This window comes from Hippopotamus amphibius, chromosome 11 (genome assembly GCF_030028045.1).
Source record: "Hippopotamus amphibius kiboko isolate mHipAmp2 chromosome 11, mHipAmp2.hap2, whole genome shotgun sequence".
Classification (NCBI taxonomy): domain Eukaryota; kingdom Metazoa; phylum Chordata; class Mammalia; order Artiodactyla; family Hippopotamidae; genus Hippopotamus; species Hippopotamus amphibius.
The window spans coordinates 40705965-40723571 of NC_080196.1; the positions used below are offsets into that span (position 1 = coordinate 40705965).

At 36.7% G+C, this 17607-nt stretch overlaps 1 protein-coding gene across 7 annotated transcripts in view; it reads right to left on the reverse strand.

Moving 5' to 3' along the window:
• The window catches only part of MAPK14 (mitogen-activated protein kinase 14), a 73471-nt gene that overhangs the window by 53232 nt on the left and 2632 nt on the right, over positions 1-17607 (reverse strand). The window contains exon 1 of one of the 7 annotated variants that reach the window (XM_057699415.1): positions 4161-4218. The exons of the other annotated variants lie outside the window; for them this stretch is intronic. Within the exon in view, the coding sequence (XP_057555398.1) occupies positions 4161-4189 (29 nt within the window). The 5' untranslated portion in view covers positions 4190-4218. Of the gene's footprint in view, positions 1-4160; positions 4219-17607 lie in introns of those variants that run through there. 7 annotated transcript variants of the gene reach the window in all.

A 17607-nucleotide genomic window follows, 5' to 3' on the forward strand; every position in this document is an offset into this window, starting at 1 on the left:
TAACTACAATGCCATAACAGAAAAGCAAGTTCAACTCAGCTAACAGTTCAGTCCATTTTAAACACATTCTAAACCAAACCACAATGAGGTATCACTTCATGCTGGTTAGAATGGGCATCATTAGACAATCTACAAGCAATAAATGCTGGAGAGGGTATGAGAAAAGGGAACCCTCTTGCACTGTTGGGGGGAATGTAAACTGATATAGCCACTATGGAGAACAGTATGGAGGTTCCTTAAAAAACTAAAAATGGAATTACCATATGACACAGCAATCCCACTACTGGGTATATACCAGAGAAAACCATAATTCAAAAAGATACATGGGGACTTCCTAGGTGGCGCAGTGGTTAAGAATCCGCCTGCAATGCAGGGGACATGGATTCAAGCCCTGCCCCAGGAAGATACCACGTGCTGAGGAACAACTAAGCCCAAGCGCCGCAACTATTGAGCCTGTGCTCCAGAGCCCGTGAACCACAACTACTGAGTTCGTTTGCTGCAACTACTGAAGCCCACATGCCTAGAGCCCGTGCTCCACAACAAGAGAAGCCACCACAATGAGGAGCCCACGCACCACAATGAAGAGTAGCCCCCACTCTCAGCAACCAGAGAAAGCCCATGTGCAGCAACGAAGACCCAACACAACCAATAAAAAAATAAATCCAATAAATAAATAAATAAATAAAGATACATGTACCACAATGTTCACTGCAGCACTGTTTACAATAGCCAGGACATGGAAGCAACCTAAACAATCATCAACAGATGAATGGGTAAAGAAGATGTGGTACACACATACAATGGAATATTAGCCATAAAAAGGAACAAAATTGGGACATTTGTAGAGACATGGATAGACCTAGAAACTGCCACACAGAGTGAAATAAGTCAGAAAGAGAAAAACAAATACCGTACGTTAATGCGTATATGTGGAATCTAGAAAAATGGTACAGGTCAACCAGTTTGCAAGGCAGAAATAAAGACACAGATGTAGAGAACAAACATATAGACACCAAGGGGGGAAAGCAGGGGTGTGGGGTGGTGGGGGTGGGGGTGGCTGGGGTAGGATGAATTGGAAGATTAGGATTGCCATATATATATTACTAAGAAAAAAATATCAAATTGTACACTTTAAATATATGCAGTTTATTGTATGTCAATTATATCTCAATAAAAGTCCTTAAAAAAAGAAAAAATATATATATTCTAATTGTATGGACTCTGCTTCTTTTCTAAAATGTGTCCCACTATAATTAATTGCACTTCATTTGGAAAAAGTTTTTCCTGTGATCTTACACTGAACTCAGGATAATATTAATGAAAACTATTTCATAAGAAATAGCTTTCACTCAACATACATTACTTTACTAAGGGGAAGTTTTTAATCCCTAAAGTTATACTGTGACTCTAAAACACTAAAGGAATCAATGATGTAGTATCTCACAAATACCAAAATATCACTTCCTAAGTATTTACTGAAATATCTCCTTCATGAGAGTCTCTGTGGATACAAAAGAAACATTAAATATAGTACCTGATATCACAGAACTTACGCATCTAACTGGGATGATGAACCATACATGAAAGCAAATAATGTCCAATAATACAGTGAAACTATCACACTTTTTTAAAAGTTGGGTTCAGAAATACATAAGTTGGGTTTAAAAATATAAAAATATATAAGTTGGGTTCAAACTACATAAATGTTCATAGATGTTCAGCCAGTCCACAAGAACAAAACTAGAAACTACCTTAATATCCAATACAGGAGGACTTAAACTATGGTACATTCTCATGTACATATATACCATGTACCATATATTCAGCCATTAACAAGACTCTCCACATACTAATATGTACATGTTGTACTGTTGACGGGAAAGAGAACAAGTTTCAGAAGTAAAGAATTATCCCATCTGTGGGGGGAAAAATGTATACTCATTCAGGTATACACACACAAGCAGAGAAAAATGTCTAATATACTTAAGACTTCTAATATTTTTGCTTTTTTTTTATAACAGTTTTTTTATTGAAATGTGGTTGATTTACAATGCTGTGTTAATTTCTGCTGTATTGCAAATGACTCAGTTATACACATATATACATTCTTTTTTAAATCTTCTTTTCCATTATGATTTATCACAGAATATTGAATATGTTTCCCTGTGCTATATATAGTAGGACCTTGTTGTTTATCCATTCTATACACTTTTGCTTTTTAATATATATTTTTCTATCCTCTGACTATTTAAAAAATGAGCTTATGTCTTTTAATAAGGTCATTTGTAAAGTTAGAAGCATAAGTCACCTGTGTTTTTCTGTCACCCTAAAACAAACAAAAAGAGGCATGCTTTCTAACTTTCATAAAACCACTACTGACAACTATATTTCCTTCAAATGATTCTTACATGGCTATACTCATAAAGTACATAAATAAATTTGTACCCTTCTTACCTAAGCCATAAACATTTGCTATTTTACTAAACAATCATTTACAACAATTTCAAAAATATTTGAACCATAACCTACTCATTCTCTTATCGATGGACCTTATAAGCTATTCCATTCATTCACATACACAAATAATATAAATACTACTAGAATGGACATCTCACTTTGCTTCTTCCATAATTGCATGATTTCCTTAGAAGAGACTAATAATTTTTACTTCAAAGGACATACATCCCCACGTTTTAAAACATATTTTACTTGCAGAAGAGAACAAACAGGAATTGTTCAGAGAAGGTGCTCTCTGCTTGTCAGTAATCCTTACGGCAAAGGTTGCTGAAGCAAACAATATATGATCTATCCCCTCCCCTACCTCTTTAAGCATGTAACTTGCTCTGACCTAACCTGTTCTATCGCTAATCAAAGCAGTATTTAGAGAAAGAGGAAACCACATATTTCATCCTAAATTGAACACTGTAATTACCCAAAACAGAAATTCCTAATAATTTTGTTTTCCCTAATAATTTTTTAAGCTCTTCATTGGAGTATAATTGCTTTACACTGTTGTGCCAATTTCTGCCGTACAACAAAGTAAATCAGCCATGTTTATACATATATCCCCATGTCCCCTCCCTCCTAATAATTTTTTAAATCACCTGATAAAACCAATTAAATACTCAGAGAAGAAATTCAAATTATTGAATATCTGATCATGCCACATATTATTTGGGAAATGTTTCATTTAATCCTCATAATAACTTTATGAGATAGTTACATTTACTTTCCAAAATAAGAAGCTAATGGTCAGAAACATTAACAACTCACCAAATGGCATATAACTCATATGCAGTGGGATTCAGACTCAGATCTGTGTAATTTCAATGCTCTTTTTCCAGGATGCCAAGCTGCCTGAAATAAGGACAACCCCAGCTATTGGCTTTGCCTTTATTATTACACTTACTAGTATTATAGTTGGGAAGATTCCTCTTAATCACATTTTTAAAACTATAACTACAAATAAAACCGTGTTTTCACAAACAACATCATAAAATGGAATTATCTTTATGAAGATTAGGTTCTCACAACTACTGAATAAAATCCAGGACACATTGCTTAATAAGTTTTTCCCCCCAACTGTAAACTCATAAAGTTCTAAAATTAATTTATGCTTTATAAAAAAGATTGCTATGGTAAAAAAAATTAAAGGGAGAAATATAAAATTCATTAAAAACAGATATTATAAAATTAGAATGTCATTGTCACTTATCTATTGTTGAATGTGAATCCAGTGCCTAGGACACAATAATATTCATTAAATAAAATTAAATGTTTTGTTATACATTCATACCTGCCTCTCCCCTCTCCCTGGAAAAAACTTGGCTTACTAGATCCTTAATATCCTAATTTTGTTTAATTCTAAATTTACTTACATATACCCTGCTTTATTCACAATGGATTTAAAGTAGCTTAGAACTATATATACATATATATATATACAACTTGACATAAGAGTAACTGATTAGGGGACAAATAAACAAGATAAATAAGAAATTATGTATGGGTGAGGTTAGTGCAAATGCTTATCATGAGGTCCTTTCCAAATACCCGTTAAAGGTTGCCCCCAAATTTGGCTCTGAGCCCACTAAAGCCATCGCAAAAAGAATACAACCAGTTAAGACATGAATCATAGGAACCATATAATAAAAACAAACCAGGTACTCGGAGAACTGAAGAGAGGCATAACTATTCCTGTAATAAAACCAAAGAAGAGTTCCTCCTGTGTATGTTTATGAAGGAGACACTGTATAATGTGGTAAAAATGTCCTAATCAACATCCTTACACAATTATAATAATGGGTTTCAGATACTTCTTTACTTAGAGCATCCATCAGTGGAGACTGTTTCATAAGGCCAAAACACAGTTCATTAGCAAAGGCAGGGAGGAGAAGACAAAACAGCACGGCACACTGCTCTCTGACAGACTTAATCCAAGAGGAAATCTTAAGTGTTTCTAGAAAAATAGATAATAAGCTCCATATTCCCCAGACAATCCTCCAAAGGTGATTTCCATCAACTGAGCTTTTGATAGGTATAGAGACATAGGGACTTTGTGTTTATGCTCTGTGTCTGGAATCTGGCTTGCAGAGCGTCTGTGTTGCAAGGTAAAGGCAGATAAATACACTGAGTCAGCAAAGGAAGAGAGACAACCTCTTAAGAAAGGTGAGATGCTGCCTAACCAGGACAACTGCCCACGTCCACAGAGCATGAGAGTACAAATGACTGCACCAGGATTTTCCTCAAAAAACAATTTGGGTTTTCCCCAACAGAATGAAGAATAAGCAATCACCTGGCAAGTATCTGAGTAAATTGTGGGGATCAAAATGATTTTACAATTTCTTTTAATGGTCATAGATGACTTCTCTAATCCCTGAATGATGTTAAGGAAAAATGAACCTTCAATAATGGTTAAGAAGACAGCACAATTTTACTTATTTTTGGAAATTAATGGGAATAGCTAAATATATTAAAATCTGTAGTTACATTGAATTAACAAATTCTCATTAATACATTGAATTCATTAAAATATCTACATGGAGAGAAATAATCTGCAAAGAGATAACATCTCTTCATATAATTTGAGGCTTTTTTCCAATTGAATTCAGGTTAATTGATAACAATTTTCAAAATGTGCCTTCTAAATAACTAAGTAATTCAGATGACTAACTGAACAGTTCTCTTTACCCATAACACTTGACACAAATTTCAACAAATACCATAATGGAAATATTTTTCAGCACATCTCTCCCTACTACAGAAACCTACCTTTTTCTTTCTTCTAAATTCAGGCAAATGTGTAAGTATCACTGTACTTTTTTTTTTTTAAGCTCTTTATTGGAATATAATTGCTTTACATTCTTGTACCAGATTTTGAGGTACACCAAAGTGAATCAGCTGTATTTATGCATATATCCCCATATCCCCTCCCTCCCGCAACTCCCTCCCACCCACCCTATCCTGGCCCTCTAAGGCATCACCCATCATCGAGTTGATCTCCCTTTGTTATAGAGCAACTTCCCTTATAGCTATCTATTTTACAGTTGGTAGTGTATATATGTCTAAGCTATTCTCTCACTTCATCCCAGCTTCCCCTTCGCCACCCACCCCCCAACCCCGTGTCCTCCAGTCCATTCTCTGCATCTGCATCTTCATTCTTGTCCTGTCACTGGGTTCATCTGTACTTTTTTTTTTTTAAGATTCCGTATATACGAGTTAGCATACAGTATATTTGTTTTTCTCTTTCTGGCTTACTTCACTCTGTATGACAGACTCTAGGTCTATCCACCTCATTACATATAGCTCCATTTCATTCCTTTTTATGGCTGAGTAATATTCCACTGTATATATATGCCACATCTTCTTTATCCATTCATCTGTTGATGGGCATGTAGGTTGCTTCCATGTCCTGGCTATTGTAAATAGTGCTGCAATGAACATTATGGTACATGTTTCTTTTTGGATTATGGTTTTCTCTAGGTATATGCCCAGTAGTGGCATTACTGGATCATATGGTAGTTCTATTTTTAGTTTTTTAAGGAACCTCCAAACTGTTTTCCATAGTGGCTGTACCAATTTACATTCCCACCAACAGTGCAGGAGAGTTTTTTTCTCCACACCCTCTCCAACATTTATTGTTTCTAGATTTTTTGAAGTATCACTGTACTTTTGACACTTACGCTCTGCCCCTCCATTTTGGAAATAATGTTATGAAAATAAAGGCAACTTTACGCAAAAATAAGAACTCAAGTTTTAATTTGAGAACTTCAAACAATATTCTTCAGACTAGCAAGAGACTTAAAATTGACTTTAAAAACAACATTTGAAACACTGTTAGCTCGCTTTTAATATCTTTACTGACTCTCAAATATACTGTTTAAATGTCTACCTAACACTTTCATTTTTATAATAAGTCACAATAGAGGACTGGGACCGGGGGGGTGGGGGGGAGTCAAGGGAGGGAGGGAATACAGGGATATGTGTATAAAAACAGGCGACTGAACTTGGTGTACCCCCCCCCAAAATAAATAAATAAATAAAATGAAAAAAAAAGTCACAAAATGATCTAGTTGCACTATATATAGTATTTTTAAATGGAATTCAGTTTCTTATGAAACACTTTCATATTGATGGGAAGTAAATCAGATGTTATTAGTACAGTTGTTACAAGTACGTGCGATATGACCAATCCCCAGCTTTTCAGTTTCTAAAAATTCCTCTCAGATGCTTAAAACACAAATGACACACAAAAAACCTTAACAATAGATAAGAAGCCCAGAATGGGAAAAAAAAGAGTCATTTAATTGATCACTTACCTTGCCTTGCAGAACTTACAGTTCAAGAACTTTCAGGCAAATTCAGTTCATGAAAATCTCATTCAGATAGAAAAATATATTTGTGATAGGATTCATTAGGGACATTAGCCATGGGGCTGGCACTCAGGGAACGGCAACATATATGCTAATACTTACCATTCCTAACCTGGTCCAATTCCTGCTGCAAAAGCTACTACACTACTGGAACAAAAATGTTTTTTTCACAACTGCTTCAATTTTTACTAGGCTGATGAAAACATTCAAATGATGTAGAAATTCACTTAGGCATGCAATCTAAAAATCCCACACCATTTGCGATTGAAATGCACTTAATCTTCCTTTGCTGAAGAAGATTCATTCGTTTGAAAAAAGAATAACTTTGTAAGATATTTCTTCACTGAAGCTTTAAAAGCTAGTGGTGTCAGTTAATATATATCTTTGACTGCAAATTTTAAGTATGTGTCTGCATCAAGAGCAACAGTTATCCCATACTGAATGCAAAAATACTACATATGGATTATTTTATTTCTTTTAAAGGGGATTATTTTCCAAAGCCTCATTAGAACGTTGCCACCATGGGTATATATCTTGCCTACGTTTATATGTTTGAAAAATTCAATAATAAATGTTTTGGAAGTTATCATTGAATAATTTTTAACTCCTTTCAAGCAAATCTGAAATATTAAACAGACTAATCATATATTACATTGTAACTATTTAGTATTACCATCAATCAACTTTGACTTGCCGCTACAATAAAAGTCTTGTACAGTAGCTGTGTTCATAGGCTTCATATCCAGAAAAGCGCCCTACAAACGTAAGCTGTGATCATGACTAGAGATGCAATAACAAGCATTAACATGACTTCACAACCTTTTGGGTTTTGCTGTGACTCTCCCACTTATATGACATATATATATATATTTAACAGTAACACTGAAGAGTATTAATTTTCTATCACTAGATAATAAATTACCCCCAAATTTGATGGCTTAAACAAGATTTAGTATCTCAGATTCTGTGAGTCAGGAATTCAGGAGCAGCTTAGCTGGGTGGTTCTGGCTCATGATCTCTCCTGAAGCTGCAGTCAAGATGTTGGCCACAGCTAGAGTCATCTGAAGGCCTGACTGAGACTGGAGAATCCACTTTCAAGATGGTTCACTCACATGCTATTGGCAAGCCTCAGTTCTTTGCAATGTGGACCCCTCCACAGGGCTGCTTCAGTGTCTTCTCAACGTAGCAGCTAGCTTCCCATAAAGCAATGGTTCTCAAAAGAGGGCAATTTTACCCCTCAGGGGACATTTGACAATGTCTAAGACAACTGGGAGTGTGTGGTGGGGTTGCGAGAGGCTGTGCTACTGGAATCTAGTGGGTACAGGCCAGGGATACTGCTAAGTATCCTTCACAAATCCTTCTGGCCCCAAATGCCAGTAGTACCAAGGCTGAGAAACTGCCCTAGAGCAGACGATCTCAGAAAAAGACCAAGGCAGAAGTCAACATGTCTTTTATGACCTACCCTCAGAAGTCACACTCCATCATTCCTGCCACATTCTATACTTCAGAGAAGTGAGTCACTAAATACAGCCTTCACTCAAGGGGAGGAGAATGAAGCACCATCTCTTTAAGGGAGGAGTATCAAATAATTTTTACATCATTATACTTAGCAACTTGATTTTTTTTTTTAAATCAAAATACTGGAAAATATCTTGCTTATTTTTGGTAATACTAGATAAGTACTTTTTTATTGCTCTAGAAAAAAAATCAGCAAAATTCCACTTAACAAAGCTATTTTTACATCCTAGTGAATGGTCTCTGCAGTATTTTGATGATCTGATCTCAAAAAACTCTGTTAAGCATAAACACTAGGCAGTCTGATGCAGAGAAATGTAAACTAGCAGTCAAAAGATTTCAGTTCTAGTTTTGGTTCTGGAACTTCCTAGCAAGTGATCTTGGCCAAAGGTTCTATGAGCCTGTTTCCAAACCAGTAAGACGGGGGAGTCACTAGCCCTGCTTATCTTACAATGCTGTTTTGAGGCTCACATAATTATGTACTTTATGAACTATAAAAGACAAGTAGTAAATGTGTCGAGTGGAAATGAACATGCTATTGTATAATAGTTTCATGATCATCTTCCAGCATGGGGTTTATCACATAGTAAATTCTCAATATGCACTTTTAGATCTCTTACTCTCAAATTTGAGGTTGAGTATATTTCTGAAATAACAGTAAGACAGGGCAGATTATTAAAATATAACCAAGAGGCCAAATACTTGATCATTTGTTGTCATGCTATGGAAAACTGAAATATTTCGACAAGTTAAAATGCACATTTATTCAGCAGTTAGTGGACAGGATCTAAGAACTACTACAATTGGCAACATAATGTAGCCAATTTTTTAGACACTGAACTTAAAAAAAAAAAATAAAGGTACTGTTTCCCAATTAGACTTTAAAGGAGAGCAGAAGCTATAATTCATTTATCTGTTTTATCTTCAGGAACATAATGCAAGATTAGTAAATACATACCAAAGAAGATAGTTCCTGACCTCAAGGAAATGAGAAATCTAGCTGGGGAGTCAGACTGAAAACATATGCACATAAATTACTACAGACTTTTACAAAACAACATTTGCTTCCTCCAATCTATTCTGACCAATTTTAAAATACTCCCAATCAGACCAATTTTAAAATACTTTCTCTCCCTACTTTACAACTCAAGAAACTATAACTAGCTCTCCATTGCCTAGAAAAATGCAGTTGCCTTAACCCTACTCCAGACCTAATTCTTAATTTCTGAGGGTAGGACCCAAGTACCTGTATGTTTAAAAGCTCCACAAATGATTCTGAAGCACAATCAGAATGAAAACCACAACTGGGTTCACCCTATCTGAGATATTACCCGTCAGGCCAGTTCATCTCCCATGTAATTCTCTTAGTTATGTTTTCTCCTGTTACCTAAACATGTTCCCTTTCTAGAAATGTTCCAAATACTACCCATTCTTCAAAAATAATCTTCAAATCCTTCTTCCTCCATGAAACATTCTAACTACTATAGCCCACAGGGCCCCCATATCTCTGTATACATCAATACCTTTATATATATATAGTTCACTAATATTTTATGTCTGTTTCTTTTATACACTGGTGGGCATTTAACACTGTCAGGTGGATGACCCAACAGATTTCTTTACAGCAAATCTAAAACATAAATATAAAAATACACATTTCAAACTTTCAAAATTATGTTGCCTTTACAGAAATTTTCAGACAAATGGTTTATTCCCTGATTGTAATCTTCATGACCACTGTCATTCATTAGTGTTAATGAGAAGCTTCCTTCAAATGTCAGCTCCACATATCTAAGGCTGAACCATGCAAGTTTATAACACGAATCTAATCCTAAGGTGGTTAGTGCTCCATCTCTGAGATTGTCCTCAAGAAGTGTGTAGAAAAATAATCAAGGGAAAGCATGAAACACCTGTCAATAGACTTGAAATTCAAAGGGTTAGACACTCTTGAGATTAGGTTTGGAACTATAAATTTGGATGTAGAGGACATGAACAAGGCCATTGTTGAGACTGTATCAGACAATGAATTCAAAAGGAACGTGCACAGAAAGCATAACGTTTCTTTTTGCAGGTAGAAGGTTCAGGTTATCCTATGCAGTTTTTATGCAGGATCAATCAATACAAATATATGGGGTTACATAAGCAGTTCTCAACCAAAGGTGATTTTGCCCCCAGAGGACATGTGGCAATAGAGACATTTTTGATTGTCACAACTGGGCGTTGTGACTGGCATCTAGTGGGTAGGGTAAAGGGATGCTGCTACATCCTACAATGCACAAGACTGTCCCCACAACAAAAAAAATTATCAACCCAAGATGTCAACAGGATGAGTAATCCTAGTGTTACACTATATTTGGGAATGTAAACACAGCTTGATAGATGCTCATAATACTTACTATCTGTTCTCTTTTCTTTTAAGCTCTTTATTGGAATATAATTGCTTTACACTGTTGTGCCAGTATCTGCTGTACAACAAAGCGAATCAGCTGTATTTATACATATATCCCCATATCCGCTTCCTCCCGCGACTCCTTCCCACCCTCCCTATCTCACCCCTCTGCGTCATCACCAATCATCCAGTTGATCTCCCTGTGTTATGCAGCAGCTTCCCACTAGCTATCTATTTTACATTTGGTGGTGTATATATGTCAATGCTACTCTCTTACTCTGTCCCAGCTTCCCCTTCACTCCCCCTCCACCCAGCCCCATGTCTTCAAGTCCCTTCTCTGCATCTGCATCTTCATTCTTGCCGTGCCACTGGGTTCATCAGTACCAATTTTTTAGATTCCATACATATGTATTAGCATACAGTATTTGTTTTTCTCTTTCTGGCTTACTTCACTCTGTGTGACAGACTCTAGGTCCATCCACCTCATTACAAATAACTCAATTTCATTCCTTTTTATGGCTGAGTAATATTCCATTGTATATATGTGTCACATCTTCTTTATCCATTCATTTGTTGATGGGCATTTAGATTGCTTCCATGTCCTGGCTATTGTAAATAGTGCTGCAATGAACACTGTGGTACATGTATCTTTTTGGATTATGGTTTTCTCAGGGTATATGCCCAGTAGTGGGATTGCTGGGTCATATGGCAGTTCCATTTTTAATTTTTTAAGGACCCTCCATACTGTTTTCCGTAGTAGCTGTTCTCTTAATTTGCTATTTTTTCCCTTTTCCTCCCTTTAGCATCAATATCATTTAATTTACTGAAACTGCTAATTTCAAAGCAGATCATTCAAAGCATAAGGTATTTAGGATACTAACCTACGAATCAGAAAATGAAGCAAGCCAAACTTATGTCAGATGAGGAAATTATTAAAAGTACAGCAATATAAGATACCAACATCAATATTTCACTTCAATTTAATATTAAAATCATTAAGGAGTCATATTTTATTATACCGGATGAGAAAGATAACAAGATTTTCACTAGTATTTGGTAGCCTGGAGAAGAAAACATAAATAGAAACTATCATCCAAAAGTCTAAGTTCAAGAAGGTTCAAGCTACCTAAAGCCCTAAATGCAGGATTTGATGAAAAGAGAAAAAAAGAAATAGCAACTGGGGATATTAAGGATAAAACAGTTATTTCTGGGGATAAAGTTATGTCTACTACAAGGATAAGGAAACACACCAATGAAGAGTTCAGAAAATATTTGTGTAAACCAGACACCTCAAGTTGAGTGTCACAGGACAGGCTAAGGGCATGATTATTAGGGGTACATAATTTGTAGGTAAGAAGACTGTCACAGCAGAGACACTGCCCCATGTGGAATTATAGGGCTATGCTAAGGATCTACAGGACCCTCACCCTCACTGTCCCTTTCTTCCCCTAAAACACAGCCTCCCTGAGCCCTCAGCAGATCAAAAGAAGAAGTTCTGCTCTTGTGGGCATATGCTGATGTCATCACTTTCTAGTTCTGAATCAGATGGAAAGGTCTCTCTCTGACACAGAATTCAAACACACACCCTTGCAAAAAGTTGCCCTAGTTGTAAAACGTGACCAGTATGTTACTAGATAGATACAAGAGAGACAAGAAAAATCTAAAAGAAGATTTCAAGGGAAGCACTAGAAATATAAAGGTAGATTTGAGATGGCAACTTAAGCTGAAAGAATGCAGAAAAGAAAAGCTACTGAGGACTTCCAAAGCAATCTCTGAGAAAGCAACATAAATGTGTCCCTTCTACACTGATATTTTAAAAAGCAGGAACTCTTCCTGCTTTTTTGTTTTTTTAATCTTTATAAACAGAACACCCACTACAGTGCCTAGCACTGGCCACAGTGAATTAATGAATTTAAGAAAACAAAGAAGAAACTGGTTTGGGTTTTTTTGTGTTTTTTTTTTTTTTTTTTTTTTTTTGCATAATGATGTGTGATGCCTACACTATGGACTATAAGCTTGGAAAAGCAACCAATGCATACTTGTGGGCAGAATGACAGTAAGACAGACACTCCCATACCTTCGTTCATGTCACAGGCATACTGACAATGCCACCAAGGCCTAAGAGGAAAAGGTTTTTAGGAAATCTGTAACATCATTCAAAGTAACAGGAGCCAACACGTTCAGGGTATAAAGTTACTCAGACAGCAGGCCTAGACAAAATAAACATTTGTTCTATTACCTTTTTGTTACGTTGTCATGGGAATCTGTGTTTAGGAACACTTATTTTCTGCAACTAGATGATAGAGTAGTAAAAGGGGGATGGTTTTCATAAAAGAGAGAAACTTATATCTGTAAAGTCAGAGAAGAAAATAAATCCTATGGGTTTTTATAGGGTCACTTGGGTAGAATCTTTCAATCTATAAGATTTATTCAAGTTAACAGAGAAGTCACTGGGGGTTCCTAGCTGAAACATTATTAACAGGTAACAATCCCAACCTCTACTAAAATTACTGCAATGGGGGAAAGGCAGAGGAATGTAAAGCAGATACCAGGCCAAATAAAACAAAATAAATGAGATCTTAAAAGTTGAAAGAAGGTAAAAATGACTTTTTAAAAATAACCCAATAGTAAGAAAAAAACCTAGAAGACCAAATAAGTTAGAAAACATTCAACCTGCCAGCAGGCTAATCTTCTTTTGTCAGCAGAAGTCTAGAGCTAATCTCTTTGCTCCCTTCCTTTTGGCAACAGAAACCTTAAAAGTGAAGTAAGCTTCACATGTTATTTAAAGAGCTGGACTGGAATACCCTGAATTTCTAGGGCCCACCAAAAGTACTGGCTCTGGTACACCGAGCCTTCTGGAATGAGAGCTATGAGTAGGGGTCAGGGCTGTGCACCAGTTCATTTGACTCCCTAAACTACAAGTAGCACCTCTAAATAGGTAAGGAAAAGAAATGAAAAACCAGGAACTCCAGAGCAGAGTGATCTGATAAGTCAGATCACATTTCCCCTCTGGTCATAACCCTCCATGGCCTTCCATCTCACTCAAGAGTAAAATCACAATTCTTACAAAGGCAAATAAGACCCTTTATGATCCCAGCCCCTCTGCAGCCCCTCCACCCCCTTCTCCTACTACCATTTGGCCCCTGGCTCATTCAGTTCTCATTCAGTACGAGCCATACTGGTCTCCCAGCTGTGCTAGAGAATGGGACCTTTGCCTCAGGGCTTTTGCACGTGCTGATCCCTCAACAGGGAATGTTCTTCCCTTCCCATGCAGGTCCAACCAGTGTTCTACATGGCTTCCTTCAGGTCTTTGATCAATTGTCACTTTATCACTGAGGGCTACTCTGTCTACCCTGCTTAAAAGTGCAACACAGCCATCCCAGTATTCCCTTCTCCTTTCCTTACTTTCCTTTCCCCCATAGTACTTTATCACTTGACATGCTATAAATTTTAATTACTTGTTTACTGTCGACTTTTATTAGATTATAGTTTCTTATGGGCAGAAAATTTTCTGTTTTGCTCATACTCCATCTTTAGCACCTAAAGAGTGACCCACACATAGCGGGTACTCAAAGTATCCTTATAACACAGCGTCCTGTCCTCAAGAAGATTAGCACGAAACCATCCTCCTCTCCCTTTGCCTCCACAATCTTGTACCCTATAAGACTCCAAAGTTGAGATCTATCCATTTGTCCAAAGCCAAAACTTAGGGATTGTTCTAGACTCCTCTCTCTTCTGTACTTTCTCCCCCACATTCAGCCTAGAAGCCAAGCCCAGGATCCATCTGTCCAAAGTGCAGAATTTACAGACCACCATCTACTTCTTCCCTAGAATAAATTATTAAAAGGCTAAAATGCTGGGAAACTGGTTAATTTTATAAATCTTTAACACAGATGCACTTAATTTACAGAAACACTCTGCAAAGACTACTTCTAATACTAAAAGCTTCATTTATTAAAAAACAAAAAACAAAAAAAATTTCAAGTTTAAAGACATTTTGTTTTTACTTGTCCTGAAGAAACATGTGCATCACTTCCAAGTACATGGCAATCATGAAACGAAATTCCTAGGTTTGAGAGTCAGGGGAACCCACTTTATAATGGGGTCTGCTTGAGCTCTATAGTAATTATACCTCTTGAATAGGAACAAATCAATAACAAATTTCACAGTAAAGAGCAAAAATCCAATGTATTCTCAAAGGCCTAGAGAGGCAGTTATTTCTATTTATATCCCATACTTACATAACAGAAACATGTACAGATAGTCCCAACTTTCCAAAATGTGCATGGAAGAATTTCAAACCAAGGAGATTCACAAATTCAGGAATTAACTATTTGCACTGACAATTCTTTGGGAAAAAATTTAATCTGGGCAAGGAGTCCATTTTTGGTTAAACAATTCTGAGGAGGAGATTTTTAAGATTTTTTTGATGACCATTTTTAAAGTCTGTATTGAATTTGTTACTATACTGCTTCTGTTTGATGTTTTTAGTTTTTTTGGCCACGAGGCATGGGAGATCTTAGCTCCCTGATCAGGGACTGAACCTGTACCCCCTGCACTGGAAGGTGAAGTCTTAACCACTGGACCGCCAGGGAAGTACCCCCCCCTTTTTTGTAATTATTTATTTATTTATGGCTGCATTGGGTCTTTGCTTCTGCGTACGCAGGCTTTCTCTAGTTGCAGCAAGTGGGGGCTACTCTTGGTTGCCGTGTGCAGGCTTCTCATTGCGGTGGCTTCTCTTGTTGCAAAGCACGGACTCTAGGGATGCAGGCTTCAGTAGCTGTGGTACATAGGCTCAGTAGTTGTGGCTCGTAGGCTCTAGAGCACAGGCTCAATAGTTTGTGGCATTTGTGGTGCACAGGCTTAGTTGCTCCACGGCATGTGCGGTCTTCCTGGACCAGGGATCGAACCCACGTCCCCTGCCTTGGCAGGCAGATTCTTAACCACTGCACCACCTGGGAAGTCTTTTTTTCTAAATGAAGAGATGTGACTTTAATAAGTCATTACCTCAGATTAGCTAGGCTGACACTGGTGGGATCAGTTAGTCATAGCTCTATTATTTCGAGTGACCCAGCAACCCCTTTCTTCACCAAAGGAGTGAGGGGAGAGGCAAACAGCACAAGAGAAGGTGCCACCACACAAACTTAGCAGCATACAAGTACAGGAAAGGAGAATTCTAAAGTGTTGAAACCCCAGAACCAAATTCAAACTAGCACTAACAAACATGCCATTCCTTTAATGAGTCCAGCTCTTCATCTATACAAGTGGCTTAATAATACCAGTCTTCATAAAGCCAGTGAAAAATAATGCTTTGAATGCAAATACATTATAAAGTGTAAAATCCTACAAAAATGTCAGTTAATACTAAAATGAGAAGGATCTAGCACAGTGACTTCTTCCACCTTTGAATCCTAAACCCCAGGAGCTCAGCACCACCTGCACTATTGCCCATGAAAGGCAAAGTCAATGCAAATCATCTCTGAGGCTGAATTAGAGGGAAATCAAAAGTAGAGTAGTCCTCAGTATCAAGAAATTAAACTGGCAGAACTGAAAAGCCAGAGGTTCAGGATACCATTATTTTAAAATGGGAGCCAGTGGAAAAGTATCAGCAGAAAAAGGAACCTGATAAATAAAGGATGACTTTATAGCCAACCTGACTGAACTCTTTCTTAAAAGTCTTTGTAATATCAATAATATGCATATTTGCCATTGTGTTTAAATATTTATTGGTTGGCACTGATAACATGCAGCCAACTGCCTTGCTTTTGCTTACAAAGAAAAGCAAATGGGAAGAAAGATCAGCATGGGCCTACTATCACCACTAGAAAAATAAAGGGCACACCTCTCTCAGTGATTAGGAGTCAAGAAAGTCACCCCTGCATACTCAATAATGACATACTTTTATTTATCTGTGCACTGGCTCATGCAAAAAAATAAAAAATAAAAATAAGATTTAAAGTGGTGAATGGCCATTAATACTAAAAAAATTTAGCTTCACTTATTTTTATTACACTTATTTACATACAACTTTGTTCCACAAAGCATTTAGGAAGTTGGATTTGATTTCTTAGTAAGTTCTGCCATTCTTACCAAAAGTTTTGTTCTATACGTTATATACTGATCATAAATATAAAATGCACAATACCTAGAACATAGAAAGCAATCCATAAAATGTAGTTATTATTCACATCAGGCTATAAAGCCTATCAGGGAATGGACTGTCTTATTCCGTCTCTAGCTCAAGAAACCTAGCCTGCTATCTATCTGCTCCATAGCTGGTACTCAATAAATTTTGTTTAATAAATGACTGAATATGATTTAAGAATAATTCTCAACTCTCACCTATTTTATGGTTACCAGTGCCGCACCTTCTGTAATCAAAGGCAAGGGTCTGGAAAACCCATACACCAGAGGAAAGGCATTTAAGTTCCTGTTTATATTTCCTTAAACTCACCACAAAGATCCTCCCCACCTCTCTGTCCCCACACCATAAAATCAATGCTTTGCAACAACATATTCTTAAATAATTTCGCTTCATTTCCCCTCACAGACAAAGCACAAAGTTCCTTAAAATTGCAAGACTTAGTTTAGTTCCCTTTACCCCTTAAAAAAGAAAGACATATTTGTACAACCCTACCAATTGCCAAATTTCTAGTCTGACTCCTTGATCTTTAATTCACAGTTGGTTATCACTCAGGTTACTACATACTTGCTTTACTGTATACTTAATACAAGTTACAATACTGAAAATTGGCTTAATATTTTAAAAAAATTTTAAGTTACACATCAAAGTGTATCACACATCAGAGCAATTAACTTAGGAAACTGACA